Raw genomic sequence first — 21,344 nt, 5'->3', positions numbered from 1 at the left:
GACCCTGAATTTCACTGTCACTAACTCAAGGATCACAGAGGTCGCTACGGTCAACTAACTCAGGGATTGAAACGTGGGTCATTCTGAATCTTTATTGCCACACCGTGCAATGTATTGTGTCACAACCCACTGTGCCAGCAGCGGGTGCTTGACTATAATCTTCACCAGCCGGCCAAGGTTCACCTTCACTTGTCCAATTGGGCGGACCAGCAGAATAACTTCCTTTCCAATTGAGAAGAGCAAGCTCCCATGCAGAATTAACGGACAGAACACTCAGGGTGGGTATTATTGCATTTTATTCATAGTTATTGCCAAGGAAACCATCACTCCTCCGCAACCCATTATTGCTTCCAATCATTGCCAACACCAGCGTCCATTCAGCATTAACAGCGAATATTAACAACGCAGATTAGCGCAGTTTGACATAATAGCAGGCAGCTAGATTTCATCCCCAAAAGAAAAAGTGGAATGGTGGTGGTGGGGGTTGGGGTGGAAATAGCATTACAGAGCACTGTGTCTGGAATGAGAATGAAAGGGTCAATCCAGAGTCCAAGGGTGGTCCTCTCTGGATATCAAACAATATTCTCCTGCTCCCACCCCCTGCTTCTCGATTCCTGGGTACGGCCCCTTGGAAACCAGTCGCTCTCGTTCACCTCAGCCAAGTCGTCACGCAGTGAAAGTCAGCATCGCAAACAGGCTCAATCTGACCTTGAGCCAACATGCACAGGAAGGGCCATTGGATAGCGGAACCAGGAGTGGGGGGGGGGGCCCTCTGGGAGATTCTCCCCTCCTTAGCCCGGGCCGCTCGGCTGCCACAGTTCGGGGGTGGGGGTCAAACCTCCTCTCTGTGACTCCTGGAGACTTTCAAGTCCCCAAGCTCGCTGAGGCACGGCGGGATGGGGTGATGTGGCTGAACTTTAACACAATGCTCCTGAAGGTTACAGGCAGCCTGCCATTCTGGAGTGACCCGTGGATGATCAGCCATGATCTCGTTGAATGGCGGGGCGGGCTCGAGGGGCCGAATGGCCTACTCCTGCTCCTACCTTCTATGTTTCTATGAACAAAAGGCAGCAAGTGTTCCTTTGACACAGTTGAACTTGTGTCTCAGAATTACCTTTACCAGCAACTCAGATTTGGGCTTGCCAGCACTCCAGGGTTGTCCTGGAGTCTCCAGGAATTGAAGGTTAATCTCCTGGACACTCGCAGCGAGCAAACAACCAGGAGAAAAACCACTGGGGCGGTAAAAAAAAAAGTGTTTTTTCCCATTTTCTTTGAGCGTTTCTGTTTATTAGTTCTAAAAATATTTGAGATGGGGGTGGGGGAGGTAAAAAGGCTGTTTCACTGACAGTCAAGATGAATCCAATTGGATAGAAAAGAGTCCGTTCCTTTTCCCATTGGCCGTGGGCAGTGCGTGCGGAGGACGGACCAATGGCGGGAAAGCGGGGATGGCGCAGTTCGAGGCGAGAGGTCATGTGACGAAGCCTCCAGGAATACACCCGGCCAGAGTTGGCGACCCGACTCAAGTCTCCACAACCGAACAGTTCCCGCCGGTGCCCACCCCTCAGCAGCCCACGAGCCTCGCCAGCGAGACTGGCCAGTGTCTTTTTCCCAGGCTGCGGGCAGTGCCCCCTCTGCCAGGGGATCACGGGCCGACAAACTGGCCACCTTTAGCAACCAGCGGCTGGTGGGTCCCCCTCCCTCCCTCGCTCGGGCACATGAAGTGAACGGGCACGGGGACAAATCTTTCCACGCCCACATCACGGCACCACGAGGCAGTCAAACCGCGGGCACCGGCCTCCCATTCACGGCAACAACTACACTGTGACTCACTCACAAGGTTAAACACAGAATCCGACATCAAAAAACAGTTCACAACACACAACAATATTGTACAGCAACAAATTCTAGACCAAATTGAAAAATTTTACTTCAAACTTTTAGAAGCAGACAGCCTGTACACCAAATAATTGGGTACAGTCCTGGTAGACTCAATTTCTGTACCCAGGAATTGGTCGCTGAGTTTTTCAGGTTAAGACTGCTACCTGAATCTGAGTTCTAGAAGATGTTTAAGCTCAATGAGGAAGGAATATTGGTGCTGGAGAATGGAACACTTTCCCAATTCAGATACCTGGTGTCTGCTTCAAAACACATCAAACACTTCCAGAGCAGGTACATCAGGGGGTTAGATACAGAGTAAAGCTCCCTCTACACTGTCACATCAAACACTCCCAGGGCAGGTACAGCACGAGTTAGATACAGAATAAAGCTCCCTCTACACTGTCCCATCAAACACTCCCAGAGCAGGTACAGCACGGGTTAGATACAGAGTAAAGCTCCCTCTACACTGTCCCATCAAACACTCCCAGGGCAGGTTCAGCACGGGTTAGATACAGAGTAAAGCTCCCTCTAAACTGTCCCATTAAACACTCCCAGGGCAGGTACAGCACGGGTTAGATACAGAGTAAAGCTCCCTCTACACTGTCACATCAATCACTCCCAGAGCAGGTACAGCACGGGTTAGATACAGAGTAAAGCTCCCTCTACACTGTCCCATTAAACACTCCCAGGGCAGGTACAGCACAGGTTAGATACAGAGTAAATCTCCCTCTAGACTGTTCCATCAAACACTCCCAGAGCAGGTATAGCATGGGTTAGATACAGAGTAAAGCTCCCTCTACACTGTCACATCAATCACTCCCAGAGCAGGTACAGCACAGGTTAGATACAGAGTAAAGCTCCCTCTACTCTGTCCCATCAAACACTCCCAGGGCGGGTACAGCACGGGTTAGATACAGAGTAAAGCTCCCTCTACACTGTCCCATCAAACAATCCCAGGGCAGGTACAGCACGGGTTAGATACAGAGTAAAGCTCCCTCTACACTGTCACATCAATCACTCCCAGAGCAGGTACAGCATGGGTTAGATACAGAGTAAAGCTCCCTCTACACTGTCACATCAATCACTCCCAGAGCAGGTACAGCACAGGTTAGATACAGAGTAAAGCTCCCTCTACTCTGTCCCATCAAACACTCCCAGGGCAGGTACGGCACAGCTTAGATACAGAGTAAAGCTCCCTCGACACTGTTCCATCAAACACTCCCAGGGCAGGTACAGCACGGGTTAGATACAGAGTAAAGCTCCCTCTACACTGTTCCATCAAACACTCCCAGGGCAGGTACAGCACGGGGTTAGATACAGAGTAAAGCTCCCTCTACACTATCCCATCAAACACTCCCAGGGCAGGTACAGCACGGATTGGATACAGAGTAAAGTTCCCTCTACACTGTCCCATCAAACACTCCCAGGGCAGGTACAGCACGGGGTTAGATACAGAGAAAAGCTCCCTCTACACTATCCCATCAAACACTCCCAGGGCAGGTACAGCACGGATTGGATACAGAGTAAAGCTCCCATACACTGCCCCATCAAACACTCCCAGGACAGGTACAGCACAGGTTAGATACAGAGTAAAGCTCCCTCTACACTGTCCCATCAAACACTCCCAGAGCAGGTACAGCACGGGTTAGATACAGAGTAAATCTGCCTCTACACTGTCCCATCAAACACTCCCAGGGCAGGTACAGCACGGATTAGATACAGAGTAAAGCTCCCTCTACACTGTCCCATCAAACACTCCCAGGTCAGGTACAGCACGGGTTAGATACAGAGTAAAGCTCCCTCTACACTGTCCCATCAAACACTCCCAGGGCAGGTACAGCACGGGTTAGATACAGAGTAAAGCTCCCTCTACACTGTCCCATCAAACACTCCCAGGGCAGGTTCAGCACGGGTTAGATACAGAGTAAAGCTCCCTCTACACTGTCCCCATCAAATACTCCCAGGGCAGGTACAGCACGGGTTAGATACAGGCCCAGTCTCAGCCCCAGCCGTAGATATTATTTATCTCAGATCTGCTTTATACAGCAAGTACATACATTTGAAGCTTTCCCTGAAATATTTACATTTTTGAAACCAGAGAAATTGGATCTGTTTCACCAGAAAACTCCATAGTTACAGATGATCAAAGCACCCTGACCCACCTTCAGCCAGGATCGGAACCAGGAGAAGGAACCCTAGCTGATCTATCAATGACTGGGGAAAAGGAGGGCTGCCAAGTCCAAATCTTGCGCTCTCATTAACAACCCGGTCGAGACGAGCTAGGTTGGCACAGACTTGGTGGGGAGGGGGGGGGTTGCTGCCTGGCCTTCTTTAGCTCAGTTGTCCACACCGGGTGGCCCACTGAGGCTGCGGGGCAGCTCGAATTCTTTCCCGTCAGTCTCCAGCCGGCTACTGCGGCAGAATCGGCAGCTCCCTGCATTCAGGTTGGACGTTTTCCTGGACGTTTCCTCACATGACCTCCCGCCTCCGCTAAGAGCGAGGGCGATTTTGACTGCCCGCCCGCTGAGCGAGTAGGGTTAAATTGGCTCCCCCCCCGCCACCCCGCCCCAACCTCCGACCCCGACCATGTGTTTCTTGGGTTTTGCGTAAATAAACGACTGCTCTAAGAGCAACGTAAAGAAAGGGGAAGAAAGAACTTGCATTCATTTATGTAGCGCCTTTCACATCATTGGGACGCCCCATAAGAAGATAAGATAACAATTAGGAGCAGGAGTCGGCCACACGGCCCCTCGAGCCTGCTCCATCATTCAATAAGATCATGGCTGATCTTCGACCTCAACTCCACTTTCCCGCCCGATCTCCATATCCCTCGATTCCCCTAGAGTCCAAAAATCTATCGATCTCGACCTTGAATATACTCAAAGACTCAGCATTCACAGCCCTCTGGGGCAGAGAATTCCAAAAATTCACCACCCTCTGAGTGAAGAAATTTCTCCTCATCTCAGTCTTAAATGGCCGACCCCTTATCCTGAGACTATGCCCCCTAGTTCTAGACACTCCAGCCAGGGGAAACAACCTCTCGGCATCTACCCTGTCAATCCCCCTCAGAATCTTGTGTTTCAATGAGATCACCTCTCATTCTTCTAAACTCCAGAGAGTATGGGCCTAGTCTACTCAATCTCAAAACGCTTCACGGCCAATCGATTACTTTCGATTCATTCAGACTGGACCAGCTCTGCTCCTCTCCCACCCCCCAGGTTGTCCGGATATGATCTGGGATCCATTTGGCAGTGTTGAGGCCATTACTAAAGATGACCAGAGAGAGCTCTCCAAGATCACAGTGTTAGGGGACAGGGTGTGAGGGGGAGAAATCACATCACTGCGTCCTGAACCTGCATATACGCTGATAAACCACAGAAAGGAGAGGTTAGGAAGGTCCCGGCCCAGCTTGGATAGCCCAAAGGTTACTGACCTTGAGTTACGCACTTCAACTGGGCCAATGCTGTGGGGGAAGAGAAAGATTGGGAGCAGGGAGAGTGCACAGAGGAGAAATTATTCAAACCTCAGGAACCCCCCTCTCTAATTTGTAAAGACACATCACCAGTAATAACAGTGTCAACCACAGAGAGATATCAGGTCACCTTGAGTCGGTTAGTGGTGCCAAGTTACAAATAGGCCCCACTCGATAGCATGGGGCCCAACAATGAGTGTCAGCTGACTGTTTGACCTCAGAGGCATCACAACGAAGGCCAATGGGGTTTGCTACCCAGGCAGCGATTGCCCAATAGCGATGAGGAACAGAGATCCTGGCCGACATTCCTCCTCATTTATCTAGGGAAGGAGGCTCCAGTCCCACCACCGCCCCAACTGAGGTGGTCCCAACTCAGCACCGACATATCCTAACGCCTTCCGGCTGTCCGCGTTCAGAACCCACCCTCTTTATGCTGCGGTGATGGGCTCAGAACACCAGACACAATTCAAGTGTGTGCAGTTGCTCCAAAGTCTAAGACTTCACACACCCTCCTGGCGGGCAGAGGTGGGTGGGGGCAGGGGGGAGGGGGTGGGCTGGGGGGCGTGTGGGTGCGGGAGGGAGTTACATACAGGCCAGCAATCCAAAAATGACAATGGTGGTCTGAGGATCCAAAACTCTGCTGCCCCTGTCCTAACACGCACCAAGTTCCGTTCACCTATCACCCTTGACCTCGCTGACCTACATTGGGTCCCGGTGAAGCAACGCCTCGATTTTAAAATTCTGATTTTTGTTTTCAAATCGCTTCATGACCTCGCCCCTCCCTATCTCTGTAACATCCTCCAGCCCAACAACCCTCCGAGATCTCTGCGCTCCTCCATTCTGGCCTCTTGATTTTAATTGCTCCACCACTGGCGGCTGTGCCTTCAGCTGCCTGGGCCCTGAGCTCTGGAATTCCCTCCCTAAACCTCTCCGCCTCTCTCTCTCCTCCTTTAAGATGCTCCTTAAAACCTACCTCTTTGACCAAGCTTTTGGTCACCTGCCCTAATTTCTCCTCATGTGGCTCGGTGTCCAGTTTTGTCTGATAACGTTGCTGTGAGGCGCCTTGGGACATTTTACTGTGTTAAAGGCGCTATATAAATGCACGTGGTTGTGGGTGGGGATGAAACGTGAGCTCATCCCCAAAGGCTGTCGGAACAAGATGGCAGCCGCTCTATCCAACACCGACGGTGGCAGCCGTATTCATTCGCTCCCAGTTTGCCTCTTGAGGTACTCTGGAAAGAAACGGCTTTTGCGCCGGGGAGTTTCCTGCCTTTGGCCACACAGTGGTGATAAAAGATGGGGTATTGGACAAACTAACCGGCCACCCTAGCTTCCCAAGCAAGAGGTTTTATCTGAATTTAAAAACCGGTTCCAGGTTGCGGTGCCGGTTTCGCGGGATGCGTCACCATTCCAGCCTCGGCTCCTGCTTACCGTTCCATCCAGCGCCCTTCTCTATCGGGCAGAAGCAGAGATGGCTAAACCGCCAGCAAAGACCCACAGAAACACGGCTCCCCGCTCCCACCGGGAATCGGTGTTCCAGGCAGTGAGAGAACCTGGTGTTTTCTATTGGCTTATAGAGTAATAGTTACACAGGTTGCATCGACTAGCCTTGAACTCCCTCCAATATAGAAGATTAAGGGGCGATCTAACAGGCGTTTAAGACGATTAAAGGAGCTGATAGGGTGGAGAGAGAGAAACTATTTCCTCTGGTGGGGCGGGGAGTCCAGAACAAGGGGGCACAACCTTAAAATTAGAGCCAGGCCGTTCAGGGGTGATTTCAGGAAGCACTTCTTCACACAAAGGGCAGTGGAAATCTGGAACTCTCTCCCCCAAAAAGCTGTGGAGGCCAGGGGGGTCAATTGACGATTTCAAAACTGACATTATTAGATTTTTGTTGGGTAAGGGTATTAAGGGTTACGGAACCTAGGCGGGTAGATGGAGTTAAGGTACAGATCAGCCGTGATCTAACTGAATGGAGGAACAGGCTCGAAGGGCTGAATGAATGGCCTCCTCCTGTTCCTAGGCAACGTCATTTTAAAATTAAATTGAGGCCTCAGTTACTGGGAAAGAAAGAAAATGGAGTCCACCCCAATACAACGGAATTTATTTACCTTAAGGCCAATTCAACCAAATGATCCCCATCCAGATTAGGCTGGAGTGTTTCATAGCCAGTGACGCAAGTGAACTTTAGTGAAAAGAAATTGGGCAGTCACTCCTCTCCTGCACCCTGTCGAAACTCCGTTTTGCTTTATATATAATCCTTTTTAAATCCGTAGCCTTTGAAGTCTATAACAATACACACCTCACAAATCACATATTCTTCCCCACAATTACTTTTTTGTTTGAAAAGTCCCATCGATGGAGCCAAGCCTGTTGGGCAGTAGGCCCAAGCCCTCACCTCCGCCCCCCCCCACCCCCCACCCCACCTCTCCCCACCCCCTCTCCCTTCCTCAGGAGTTGACGATCTGCCCAGACCAGGTTTCGTGCTTGGTCCCCGGGGCCAGGTGGGTGATCACCACCTCCACTGCTTGATACTTCAGGTTCTTGGGCGGAACGGTGCACACCTTGTACGTGACTTCATCTCCTTCCACTGGCACGTACTCCCCCTCGATGCTTGAAGAAAGAAAAAACAAAAGATTGGTCACACGGTTTCGGCTCTCGAGAGACTGCTGTTAACACAAGTCAGTTTGTATTCAGCGGAAGTGTAATTTTGTTCGGTGGAGCACCGGGCCTCATCGCCACGTGAAACATTGCATTAAGACAGCTCGCGAAGGAATACACTGACCAGTTTTACACTGGAAAAACATAAGAAACAGGAGCAGGAGTAGGCCATTCGGCCCTTCGAGCCTGCTCCGCCATTCAATAAGGTCTTGGCTGATCTTCGACCTCAACTCCACTTTCCCGCCCATATCCCTTTATTCCTTTAATATCCAAAAATCTATCGATCTCAGTCTTGAATATACTCACCGACTGAGCATCCACAGCCCTCTGGGGGTTCCCACTCTCCAAACCCCAGTTCCCTCCTCCTGACCCTCATTCCCCCCCTCTCTCTCTCTCTCTCTAACCCTATTCCCCTCTCCCTGACCCCCATTTTCTCTCTTTCTCTGACCCCCATTCCCCAGTCTTCCCGTCCACCGACCCCCCATTGTCCCTTCTCTTCCCCCCCCCGAGCCCACAGTCTCCCCCTCCAACCCATTCTCCAGCCTTCCTCTCTTCACACCGCCACCAACCCCCCCCAACTCCGAGGCCCTCGCTGACTCTCACCGGCTGCTCGCGCTTTGCGCAGTTACTGATCTCTGCAGGAGCAAACAACAGAGCATTGTCAAGGTGGAGCAGAACTATCCATTACCCCAAAGAACCGCAAGGGCCAGGAATTCCCTGGGAGCTGCTCCCACTCCCATGCTGGAACTAGGGTGAAATTCCTTCACTTACGGTGAAATTAGGGCAACTCCCAGGAAATTCTCAGCTATGTTTGGATCCTATTGCCCATTCACATATCCGTTGGAGGTTACAATATGCACATCTGGACCCGGTCAGCTCACAGTCGCACATCTGGACCCGGTCAGCTCACAGTCGCACATCTGGACCCGGTCAGCTCACGGTCGCACATCTGGACCCGGTCAGCTCACAGTCGCACATCTGGACCCGGTCAGCCCACAGTCACACTTCTGGACCCGGTCAGCTCACAGTCGCACATCTGGACCGGGTCAGCTCACAGTCACTCATCTGAACCCGGTCAGCTCACAGTAGCACATCTGGACCCAGTCAGCCCACAGTCACACAACTGGACCCAGGTCAGCTCACAGTCGCACATTTGGACCTGGTCAGCCCACAGTCGCACATCTGGACCGGGTCAATCCACAGTCGCACATCTGGACCCGGGTCAGCTCACAATCACACATCTGGACCCGGTCAGCCCACAGTTGCACATCTGGACCGGGTCAATCCACGGTCGCACATCTGGACCCGGGTCAGCTCACAGTCGCACACCTGGACCCGGTCAGCCCACAGTCGCACATCTGGATCTGGTCAGCCCACAGTCGCACATCTGGACCCGGTCAGCCCACAGTCGCACATCTGGATCTGGTCAGCCCACAGTCGCACATCTGGACCCGGTCAGCTCACAGTTGCACATCTGGACCCATTCAGCTCACAGTCACACATCTGGACCGGGTCAGCCCACAGTCGCACATCTGGACCCGGTCAGCTCACAGTCACACATCTGGACCCAGTCAGCCCACGGTCGCACAACTGGACCTGGTCAGCCCACAGTCGCACATCTGGACCCGGTCAGCCCACAGTCGCACATCTGGACCAAGTCAGCTCACAGTCACACATCTGGACCCAGTCAGCCCACAGTCGCACATCTGGACCCGGTCAGCTCACAGTCTCACATCTGGACCGGGTCAGCTCACAGTCGCACACCTGGACCCGGTCAGCCCACAGTCGCACATCTGGACCCGGGTCAGCCCACGGTCGCACATCTGGATTTGATCAGCTCACAGTCGCACATCTGGATTCGATCAGCTCACAGTAGCACATCTGGATTTGATCAGCTCACAGTCGCACATCTGGACCGGGTCAGCTCACAAAATACTCACTTAACAAACCTGCGACGTCCTTATTGTCCATTCTAGTCTCTCCTTTGTCCGTCTTTATTGGGCCCACATTCCCCTTTACCACTCTCTTTCTCTTAATATATTTATAAAAACTTTTACCGTTAGCTCTGATGTCTCTTTTTTCATATTCTTTTTTGCAGCTTGTTACTCTCTTTGCAGCCTTTGTTGATTTTTATAGCTCTCCCAGTCCGCTAGATTTCCAGTCTTCCTTTGCATTTGTGTGAGCCGTTTTTCTTTTTAGCTTGTTGCTGTCTCTTACCTCATTTGTTGGCCATGCTTGCTTAACCACACACAAGTGGAGCCTCTGCCGTTTAAGGGGAGGCACTGGCTTGCTGCACTCTCTCCGGGGGGAACCATTCAAAGTGTGGCTTTTTGCACCCAGCTGGACTGGATGTGAAACCAACATTTGCCCAAGACTGCCTCCTACTGGTAGTCCCACCACCTGGCAGTCATGTTGATGCAAACATTGTTGTACAACTGACCTGTAAAATATCATAAATATCCTCTCACACTCACACAGAGGGATTATTCACAAACTCCAGACCAGGCCTGATAAGAGCTCCAGTTACCCCACAGACAGAACATAAGAATTACGAGCAGGAGTCGGCCATTCGGCCCCTCGAGCCTGCTCCGCCATTCAATAAGATCATGGCTGATCATCCACCTCAACTCCACTTTCCTGCACTATTCCCACATCCCTTGATTCCCTTAATATCCAAAAATCTATCGATCTTTGTCTTGAATATCCTCAACGACTGAGCCTCCACAGCCCCCTGGGGCAGAGAATTCCAAAGATTCACCACCCTCTGAGTGAAGAAATTTCTCCTCATCTCAGTCCTAAATGGCCAACCCCTTATTCGGAGTCTGTGACCCCTGGTTCTGGATTCCCCAGCCAGGGGAAACATCCTCCCTGCATCTACCCTGTCAAGCCCTGTAAGAATTTTATATGCTTCAATGAGATCACCTCTCATTCTTCTAAACTCTAGGGAATATAGGCCTAGTCTACTCAATCTCTCCTCATAGGACAATCCCCCCATCCCAGGAACCAGTCTGGTGAACCTTCGTTGCACTCCCTGTAAGGCAAGTATATCCTTTCTTAGGTTATGTTCATAGAATTATAGAATGGTTACAGCACAGAAGGAGGCCATTGGGCCCGTCAAGCCAGTGCTAGCTCTCTGCAAGAGCAATTCAGCTAGTCCCACTCCCCCGCCCTTTCCCCAGCAGTCCTGCAAAATGTTTTTCCTTCAGGTGCTTATCCAATTCCCTTTTGAAAGCTGTGATTGAATCTGCCTCCACCGCCCTCTCAGGCAGTGCATTCCAGATCATAACCACTTGCTGCATAAAAAAAGTTTCCCTCATGTCGTCTTTGGTTCTTTTGCCAATCACCTTAAATCTGTGTCCTCTGATTCTCGACCCTTCTGCCAATGGGAACAGTTTCTCTCTATCTACTCTGTCCAGAGCCCTCATGATTTTGAACACCTCTATCAAATCTCCTCTCAACCTTCTCTGTTCTAAGGAGAACAACCCCAGCTTCTCCAGTCTATCCACGTAACTGAAGTCCCTCGTCCCTGGAACCATTCTCGTAAATCTTTTCTGCACCCTCTCTAAGGCCTTCACATCCATCCTAAAGTGCGGTGCCCAGAATTGGACACAATACTCCAGTTGGGGCCAAACCAGTGTTTTATATAAAGGTTGATCATAACTTCCTTGCTTTTGTACTCTATACCTCTATTCATGAAGCCCAGGATCCCGTATGCTTTTTTAACCGTTTTCTCAACCTGCCCTGCCACCTTCATTGATTTGTGCACACATACCCCCAGGTCTCCCTGTTCACACACCCACTTTAGAATTGTACCCTTTAGTTTATATTGCCGCTCCTCGTTCCAAGGTTCTTGTTTCAAGGTTGCAAATATGTTGAGGATACCTCTTTAAAAAAAATTAGAGCTAGCGCTGTATTTACTCACTCGGAGATGTGAACAAAGATGTCCTCTGCCCCGTCCATGGGCGTAATGAACCCATGACCCAATGACCTGGAGAAGCACTTGCATTTTCCCTTGGAACGAGGCCCCAGTGTTGCCCGAGCGGAACTGGAAGAGGAGAACCAGCACAAACGTCGCAGTTATTTGGGAATAAACCGGAGGTCATTCATAGAATCATAGGATGGTGCCGCCCAGCAGGAGGCCATTCAGCCCATCGTGCCTGCGCCCACTCTCTCGTGTTTCACGCACCCACGAAGATCGGGCAACAGCAACACACTCGGCCGCCAAGAACTGGAAAGTGTCGTTATCATCAAAGAGTGCAGCACAGAAGGAGGCCATTCGGCCCATCGGGTCTACGCCGGCTCTTTCAAAGAGCAATCCAGTTAGCCCCACTCCCCCCGCTCTTTCCCCATATCCCTGCAGTTTTTTTCTCCTTCAAGTATTTATCCAATTATCTTTTGAAGGCTACTATTGAATCTGTTTCCACCACCCGATCAGGCGGTGTGTTCTGAATCCGAACCACTCGCTGCGTAAAAGGTTTTTTTAGTTTGTGGAACACGGGAGCTGAACCGCTCCTGACCGTTCAGTGGGTAAAGATGCAGCGAGGCGTGCGGTCCCAGGTCCCAGGTCCCATGCCTGGGCCGTGCGGAGTTAGCTGATCGCAGCTGAGGCTTCGCTGCTCCCTGGGTTCGGTGGGGGTTGGGAGGGTGGGGGGGGGGGGGATCAGCCAAGGCTCCTGCTCCTGATTACAATCCAGTTACCCACTTGGTGTGTGTGTCTGGCTGTCAGGTCAGGACAGGATCACCTGCTGCTCGAATGGTTTGCCCCTCGCTCACCGTCTCGGTGCGTACAACGAAGGGGTAGAAATTGGTCATCGGCGGGAAACTGGGGCAAATGTCACCAATTCCACGGGGCTATTCCCCGCGCCCAAGGATGCCCGAAAGAGGTACGACGCTATAGTGGCCACGGCCAACTTTAAGGCATTAGCCCCCTTGCCTATGCTAATGAAGGGGGCCTAGCGCCTCTTTTCGGACTCTTGAGAGAAATTGGGCTGTCTTGAGCAGTGCCTGCGCTGCTCGGGTTTTGTTGCCGTGGAAACGGCCTAACAAGAAGGTCAGTGAAAAAATATAATTTTAATGTGGAGCCAGAAGGTCCCCCACCCCAAGGCCACTGCCGGCAAGGCAAGTGGCCTCAAATTCAGATCCTGCTGGAGGGCGCGGCAGAGGATGGCAGCTCACCCGCAGGATTTAGACCAGGCTGGGGGCGGGGGGGTGGGGGGTCCCAATTTCAGGCCTGCCTGGGGCCTTGGCCTAGAGGCCTGCTGCTCGCGCAGCACCAAGTTAGGCTAATTCTTACTCCAAAGGATTTTACTTGGGTGAGGTGCTGGGTGAGAACCAGTGACTGTGGGCCTGGACTCAGAGTGCCTCCGCATCTTCTGGGTGGAGTGGACTGGGGTGGAAGAGATGAAGAGAAGGTTAGAGGGGGGACAGAAAACACAACAAGCCCCGTATACAACCATGCACCACACACAGTCAGAGCTGCTTATACAGGCAGTGTTAAATAAGACGACTGCGCCTCTCCTCGCTGTAAGGAAAGGGTTAATCACGCTATCCTGATGTCTGCTAACGTTACACTGCTAACGATTTTTCTTCATACTGTAGTATGATTAGCCTTTAGCCTTTATTGTGCAGAGAAGTATGATTCAGTTTAAAAGTAATGATCACTGAATCTTTGACGTGAGGCCGGCTCTCCATCAGTGGCCAGTTTCATCATGAATTAAGGTTGGGATTAATTAAGGATCTGCCACTGCATGCTGGTTCCCAAGATTCGGGGAGAACAGTTAGTTCTGCAAAAGGAAAACATCCTGATTTGCATTATATCTATTTAATTGGGGTCAATTGTAGAAGCGGGAGATTGATTCTGTTCCAGTCAAAGACATAATTAAAGGTTTCAGTTGGAATAGCAATTATGTGTAATGAGTGAAACTATTGATATGAAAGACTTGCATTTCTATAGCGCCTTTCACGACCACCGGACGTCTCAAAGTGCTTTACAGCCGATGAAGCACTTTTTGAAGTGTAGTCACTGTTGTATTGTGGGAAACACAGCAGCCAATTTGCGCACAGCAAGGTCCCACAGACAGCAATATGATAATGACCAGATAATCTGTTTTAGTGATGTTGGTTGAGGGATAAATATTGGCCAGGACACTGGGGAGAACTCCCCTGCTCCTCTTGGGAATAGTGACTTGGGATCTTTTATGTCCACCCAAGAGAGCAGACGGGGCCCTCGGTTTAACGTCTCATCTGAAAGACGGCACCTCCGACAGTGCAGCACTCCCTCAGTACTGCCCTGGAGTGTCAGCCTTGTGTTCAAGTCTCTGGAGTGGGACTTGAACCCACGACCTTCTTGACTCAGAGGCGAGAGTGCTGCCCACTGAGCCACAGCTGACACAAAGATTACAAAGTAAGGGAGTTATGCCGATCTAGTTAGCCCAACGGGAAAAAGAGTTTTAAGTAAAGAAAGACGTTTACTAACTAAAGTCAGGGATAAGGGACAAGTTCAATTAAATTCTCCTTATATGGAATTGTATTTTAACTTTCTGTATAATCATGGAATGCAGAAACTGCGAATTGTAATGTAGTCAGGAGGAGAGAAGTGTATAAAAAGTGGCAGATCGCAATGAATATTTGGATTCGTGAAGGCCTAAGATACTGAGCTCACGTTTGAGTCCCCAATTTATCGATAACCTGCTTGTAAGGACTATCTGTTAAGCGTACAGTACTTAACGTACACTTAATAAACGATGGCTTCAATGTGTAAGAATTTTATCGGTTTGCGGAGTAGATAGTAACGATCAGTAAAACCCTTCCTCCAGCAAAGCCCAAAGGTGACCGTGCTGTGGGAGTACTTACGCAGAGTAGGTGCGGGTGCGTTTGGTGGGGAGGGGGCTGGGCAGGTCCCCCAGGAGAGAGTTGTTCCGCTCCCAAGTTTTGATGCTGTCGCGAAAGTATAATGAAGGCGGGGACACCGGCGATCGAGGCGAGTGAGGTGGCTGTGAGGGTGACGTCTCTCTCTGGTCTGATGACATGGTGCTTTGTGAGGATTCCTGTCTGCAGAAAGAACGAGAAGGGCCAAGGTTAGAATCCAATTTTTGCTCTTGCTTCCTCCCCGCCCCCCCATCACATACCATTCGTGCTCGAGACTAGTAGCTCTTAGCCCTCTCCTGTCACTCTCCCACAATTGGCCACTAAGCGGTGATTTGAGGGCCGCCCCCTCCAGTTGTCCAAAGCCTTATTTACTCCCCAGTCCGGTTCTCCCTCTGGTCTCTCTCAAGCCGGTTTTATGTTTACTTCAATGTTTTCGGCAACCGGCGCAAACCGATGGCAGAGATCCGGATCCCCCTGGATTTCTCCAACCCACCGCCATAATATGACCTCTCCCGTTGGCCTGGGAAACACTGAGTCATGCGGTAACGGCAACAACAACAACAACAACTTGCATTTATATAGCACCTTTAATGTAGTGAAACGTCCCAAGGTGCTTCACAGGAGCGATTATCAAACAAAATTTGACACCCAGCTACATAAGGAGAAATCAGGGCAGGTGACCAAAAGCTTGGTCAAAGAGGTAGGTTCTAAGGAGCGACTTAAAGGAGGAAAGAGAGGCGGAGAGGTGTAGGGAGTGAATTCCAGAGCTTAGGGCCGAGGCAACAGAAGGCACGGCCACCAATGGTTGAGCGATTATAATCAGGGATGCTCAAGAGGGCAGAATTAGAGGCAGATACCTCGTGGGGTTGTGGGGCTGGAGGAGATTACAGAAATAGGGAGAGGGGCGAGGCCATGGAGGGATTTGAAAACAAGGATGAGAATTTTTAAATCGAGGTGTTGATTAACCGGGAGCCAACGTAGGTCAGAGGTGATGGGTGAACGGGACTTGGTGCGAGATAGGATACGGGCGGCCGAGTTTGGACACGGGCGGCCGAGTTTGGACACGGGCGGCCGAGTTTGGACACGGGCGGCCGAGTTTGGACACGGGCGGCCGAGTTTGGACACGGGCGGCCGAGTTTGGACACGGGCGGCCGAGTTTTGGATGACCTCAAGTTTACGTAGGGTGGAACGTGGGAGGCTGGCCAGGAGTGCGTTAGAATAGTCACGTCTAGAGGTGACAAAGGCATGGGTGAGGGTTTCATGATGTAAAACACGCCAAGCCACCGGACCAGGCACCAGTTCCCTCAGGTTGGCGTAGTGTAGACTCGGTGCCAGCCCGGCGGGGGAAACCGGTCAAGCACAGAGCACCGGGATTTGGTTTTCCGGACCAACTCAAAGACCAGAACCAGTTCAGTGCAACAACGCAGGAAAGTGGCGCACATAGGTCGATCTGCCGCGAGCTGAGAGCCACCGAAAGGTCAACGCCCCTGGAGTCAGACGGACAATTTGTACGCTGGGTATGAGCCCATTCAGCTGTGACTGCTCAAAACTCGTGTCCTCACCTGCAAAGGCAAAGTGACTTTCAGCTCTCTGTTCGGGGCTCGGTTGAAGCTCGTTTGCTGGAAGCGAGAGGGCCAGGTTCTGTCACCGTACCGCGCGCTCACGTTCTCCCGTCACTCGAGTTGCCAACTCTGAGTGGACATATTCCTGGAGCTCTCGTCACATGACCTCCCATCTCTAACAGCCTTTTTTTCTCATCTCCAATATTTTGAAGGGGCAGCACGGTGGCATAGTGGTTAGCACTGTTGCCTCACAGCGCCAGGGACCCGGGTTCAAATCCGGCCTCGGGTGACTGTCTGTGTGGAGTTTGCACATTCTCCCCGTGTTTACGTGGGTTTCCTCCGGGTACTCCGGTTTCCTCCCACAGTCCAAAGATGTGCGGGTTAGGTTGATTGGCCATGATAAAAAATTGGCCCTTAGTGTTAGGGGGGATTAAATATGCGGGGTTACGGGGATAGGGCTTGGGTGGGATGGCTGTCGGTGTAGGGACCGGGTGCTAGGGTTTGGATGATCAGCCATGATCTCGTTGAATGGCGGAGCAGGCTCGAATGGCCTACTCCTGCTCCTACGTCTTATGTTCTATGTTATTTTTCTGACGAATAAATAAACGTGTTGAAAGCAAATGGAAAAAAAAAAGACACCATTTTTTTTTACTGCCGCATTGGTATTTCTCTCCCGGGTGTTGGTCGCAGCAATGGCCAGGAGGTTAATCTCTCGTTCCTGGAGACTCTAGGATAATCCCGGAGGGTTGGCACCATTGCCCGCCACGCATGTCCCAAGGTGCTGACTCATGTTAAGCTATAGATCCACAAGTGCCAATCAGCCTCTGGTACTTTGCCCAAATGGTCATTCATCGTGTGCGATACACTTGAAGGTGATGGGCAGAATCAGAGTCGGGGGGCCCAACCCTGCTCGCACTCAACGTCGGTTAGGAGCAGGAACCTTGGATGCCATTTTCCTCCCGGTCGAAGGGGAAGGAAAGAAAGAAAGAAGGAAAGAAAGCTGGGAATATTGATTTGCATTTATATAGCGCCTCTCATGATGTCCCAAAGTGCCAATTAAGTACTTTCTGAAGTGTGGGAAACACAGCAGCCAACTTGCGCTCAGCAAGCTCCCACAAACAGCAATGTGATAATTGTCATAAATCGGGCCATTCATGTCGAAATGACTTATGAAATATACTGGGCGGCCTGCTGGTGGCGCTGTCCAGGGAGAGTATAAATACTTGGGCACGGGCCCAGCTTGCTCAGGGACATTTTGTAAACAAGAACTAGTGAAGGATAACTAGACTTCCGTGTGGTGAAGGTGCTCCCTCCCACAGTGCTGTTAGGGGGGTGCAGGGGGGGAGTTCCAGGATTTTAGCCCAGCGACGATGGGGTGGTGATGATTGTACTAATGTAGCTATTGCTCAGCCTTGACCACCGCCTCGTCCTCCAGTAATCAGTACCGTGACACAATTGGAAACGGGTTTCTTCTGCAGGGAAGGGGGATTGAACATGAACCAGTTCTTCCCCTGACCCAGTTACACTGAAATCCGGATCCCGTAGTGGTACGGGTCGCCAACGCTGGTTGGACACATTCCCGGAGGTGTCATCACATGACCTCCGGCCTCCAACCCCCCCCCCCGCACCCCCCCAAACTCCCGCCATTGGCCGCCAGACATGTCCACCATCATAGTGTCCCACCTTCCCACGCCAATGGGACTGTGAACAGTCCCCGATTGGGTGATTCTTGACTGTCGGTCAAACAGCCTTTTTTCTATCTCCAATATTTTTGTAACTAGTAAACAAAAGTGTTCAAATAAGATTTTTTTTTTAAAGGCTGTGTTTTTCTTAATGCCCAGATGATTTTTCTCCCGGTGTGTTGTTCGCAGCGAGTGTCTGGAGATTGATCTCCATTCCTGAAGACTCCAGGGCAATCCTGGATGGTTGGCCACTTGACTAACTTGATTGAATTTTTTGAGGGGGTAACAAGGAGGGTCGATGAGGGCAGCACGTTTGATGTAGTCTACATGGATTTTAGCAAGTCTTTTGATAAGGTCCCACATTGCAGACTGGTCAGAAAAGTAAAAGCCCATGGGATCCAAGGAAAAGTGGAAAGTTGGATTCAAAATTGGCTCAGTGGCAGGAAGCAGAGGGTAATGGTTGACGGGTGTTTTTGTGACTGGAAAGCTGTTTTCAGTGGGGTTCCGCAGGGCTCAGTACTGGGTCCCCTTGCTTTTTGTGGTATACATCAATAATCTAGACTTCAATGTAGGGGGCATGATTAAGAAGTTTGCAGATGATACAAAAATTGGTTGTAAGTGAGGAAGAAAGCTGTGGACTGCAAGAAGATATCGATGGACTGGTCAGGTGGGCAGAAAAGTGGCAAATGGAATTCAATCCGGAGAAGTGTGAGGTAATGCATTTGGGGGATGGTTAACAAGACAAGGGAATACACAATAAACGGTAGGATACTGAGTAGTGTAGAGGATCAGAGAGACCTTGGAGTGCATGTCCACAGATCCCTGAAGGTAGCAGGACAGGTAGATAAGGTGGTTAAAGAAGGCATATGGGATACTTGCCTTTATTAGCCGAGGCATAGAATATAAGAGCAGGGGGGGTTATGCTTGAACTGTATAAAACACTAGTTAGGCCACAGCTAGAATACTGCGTGCAGTTCTGGTCACCACATTACAGGAAGGATGTGATTGCACTAGAGAGGGTGCAGAGGAGATTTGCGAGGATGTTGCCTGGGCTGGGGAATTTTAGCTATGAGGAAAGATTGGATCGGCTGGGGTTGTTTTCTTTGGAACAGAGGAGGCTGAGGGGAGATTTAATTGAGGTGTATAAAATTATGAGGGGCCTAGATAGAGTGGATAGGAAGGACCTATTTCCCTTAGCAAAGAGGTCAATAACCAGGGGGCATAGATTTAAAGTAATTGGTAGAAGGATTAGAGGGGAGTTGAGGAGAACTTTTTTCACCCAGAGGGTGGTGGAGGTCTGGAACTCACTGCCTGAAAGGGTGGTGGAGGCAGAAACCCTCATCACATTTAAAAAGTACTTGGATGTGCACTTGAAATGCCGTAACCCACAGGGCTACGGACCAAGAGCTGGAAAGTGGGATTAAACTGGAGAGCTCTTTTTCAGCCGGCACAGGCACGATGGGCCAAACGGCCTCCTTACGTGTCGTAAATTTCTAGGATTCTATGAGAGTCTTTCCAAGCTGCTCCTCAGACAGACAGAGAGAGAGAGAGAGAGAGAGAGAGACAAAGGACAGAGAGAGAGACAAAGGAGAGAGAGAGAGTGAGAGATAAACATAAAGGACAGAGAGAGAGAGAGAGAATGCGTGAAAGAAAGAGTGACACACACACTTAGGTGAGGTGCCCGTGATCGTACCCCAATAAGGAGCCAGTGTACTTGGGAAAAGGACAGAGAAAAGGGGTAGAGAAAGAGGGAATGAAAGTGAAGAGGAAATAAAGAGAAAGAATGGAGTAAGCACTCTGCAGCAAGGACAAAAGGACAAAGCTTGCCGATGACGGAGGAGCTGCTGCCAGCTTCCTCTCAGGGCTGCCTCTGTTTATTCTAATACGTGCCGCAGCATGAAGCTCTCAGGCTCTCCCTCCTCGTGGGGACTAACCTTGGCAGCGGCAAAGGTCTTTAACCCCTCGAGTGTCCAATCTACTCCCTGTGGAGTTTGCATTAAACAGCTGGAGGAAAAACAACTTGGTTTCACTGTAATAACAATGACGAGAGAGAGAGAGAGATACAGACAGACAGAGAGAGCTAGAGGTATAGAGAGATAGGACAGAGAGAGTAAGAGACATATAGACAGACAGAAAGAGAGAGAGAGATATAGAGGGAGACAGAGAGAGCTAGAGGTACAGTGAGATAGAAAAAAGAAAGACTTGCATTTATATAGCGCCTTTCACGACCACCGGACGTCTCAAAGCGCATTACAGCCAATGAAATACTTTTTGAAGTGTAGTCACTGTTGAAATGTGGGAAACGCAGCAGCCAATTTGTGCACAGCAAGCTCCCGCAAACAGCAATGTGATAATGACCAGATAATTTGTTTTAGTGATGTTGATTGAGGGATAAATACTGGCCCAGGACACCAACGGATAACTCCCCTGCTCTGCTTCGAAATGGTGCCGTGGGACCTTTTACATCCACCTGAGAGAGCAGGCGGGGCCTCGGTTTAATATCTCAGACAGACAGAGATGGAGATACAGAGAGAAAGAGAGACACACACACAGACAGACCGACAGACAGAGAGATGGAGATACAGAAAGAGGGAGACAGAGATAAAGATAGAGATAGAGAGAGAGAGAGACAGACAGAGAGAGAGATATAGAGACACACACACACAGAGACACTCGGGTCAGATTTTCACCCAGCCAAATTGGCGTTAACGAGGCGGTGACGGCTTCAAAATGGGGTCGGTAAACTCCCCGCCGGTTAACGCAAGCGGTCCGGCCACCGCCATTTTTAAAGGTGCTTTTCCTTGGGTGGCCAGAGCGCCCGCCTGATTCAGTGGGCCAGCCTCTGGATTGGGCAAATCTACGTCCTAGGACCCTGCCTGGCTTTTCAGAGACAGGTGGGTGGAGCGTGCTCCGCCCGAGTGTGTTGGCGATGAGCGGCCTGACCAGCGCGCTTTAAAAGGGCCTTCTCCAAAAACTCCTGCTCCTTCTGGCTCTGCATAAAATATCAGCCCGAGCGTCGCCGGGTATTTCGCCGGCGACCCGCCCAATATTACGAGCTGTGGTGGGATGGCCGTTCGGGGCGAGCAGCTTAGGCCAGTGAGATTTAAACAAGGCCCGAGCTCGGAACAGCTCAAACTCACGCAGTGCGGTTGCAGCTCGGGCACGGCACTGGCCGAGACATGGGCCGAAATTTTCTCTACCTGGGCGGGTCCGGTGCGGGCG

At 50.8% G+C, this 21,344-nt stretch overlaps 1 protein-coding gene across 3 annotated transcripts in view; it reads right to left on the bottom strand.

Moving 5' to 3' along the window:
- Window positions 1-278: 278 nt before the first annotated feature.
- Window positions 279-21,344, bottom strand: part of LOC147099015 (cold shock domain-containing protein C2-like) — a 77,930-nt gene continuing 56,864 nt past the window's right edge. For 2 of the 3 annotated variants that reach the window (XM_085969548.1, XM_085969547.1), the window contains 3 exons: window positions 14,864-15,061; window positions 11,934-12,056; window positions 279-7,963 (listed from right to left, as the gene is read on the bottom strand). In XM_085969548.1, coding sequence (XP_085825674.1) covers window positions 7,801-7,963; window positions 11,934-12,056; window positions 14,864-15,039 — 462 coding nt within the window. In that variant the 5' untranslated portion in view covers window positions 15,040-15,061 and the 3' untranslated portion in view covers window positions 279-7,800. The remainder of the gene's footprint in view (window positions 7,964-11,933; window positions 12,057-14,863; window positions 15,062-21,344) is intronic. The other variant, XM_085969546.1, reaches the window with a different exon arrangement.

This window comes from Somniosus microcephalus, chromosome 28 (genome assembly GCF_052327205.1).
Source record: "Somniosus microcephalus isolate GS21.2 chromosome 28, FLI_Smic_1.0, whole genome shotgun sequence".
Lineage (NCBI taxonomy): Eukaryota > Metazoa > Chordata > Chondrichthyes > Squaliformes > Somniosidae > Somniosus > Somniosus microcephalus.
Note: the sequence above shows the minus strand (reverse complement) of the source record. Positions and strands in the feature narration are given on the sequence as shown.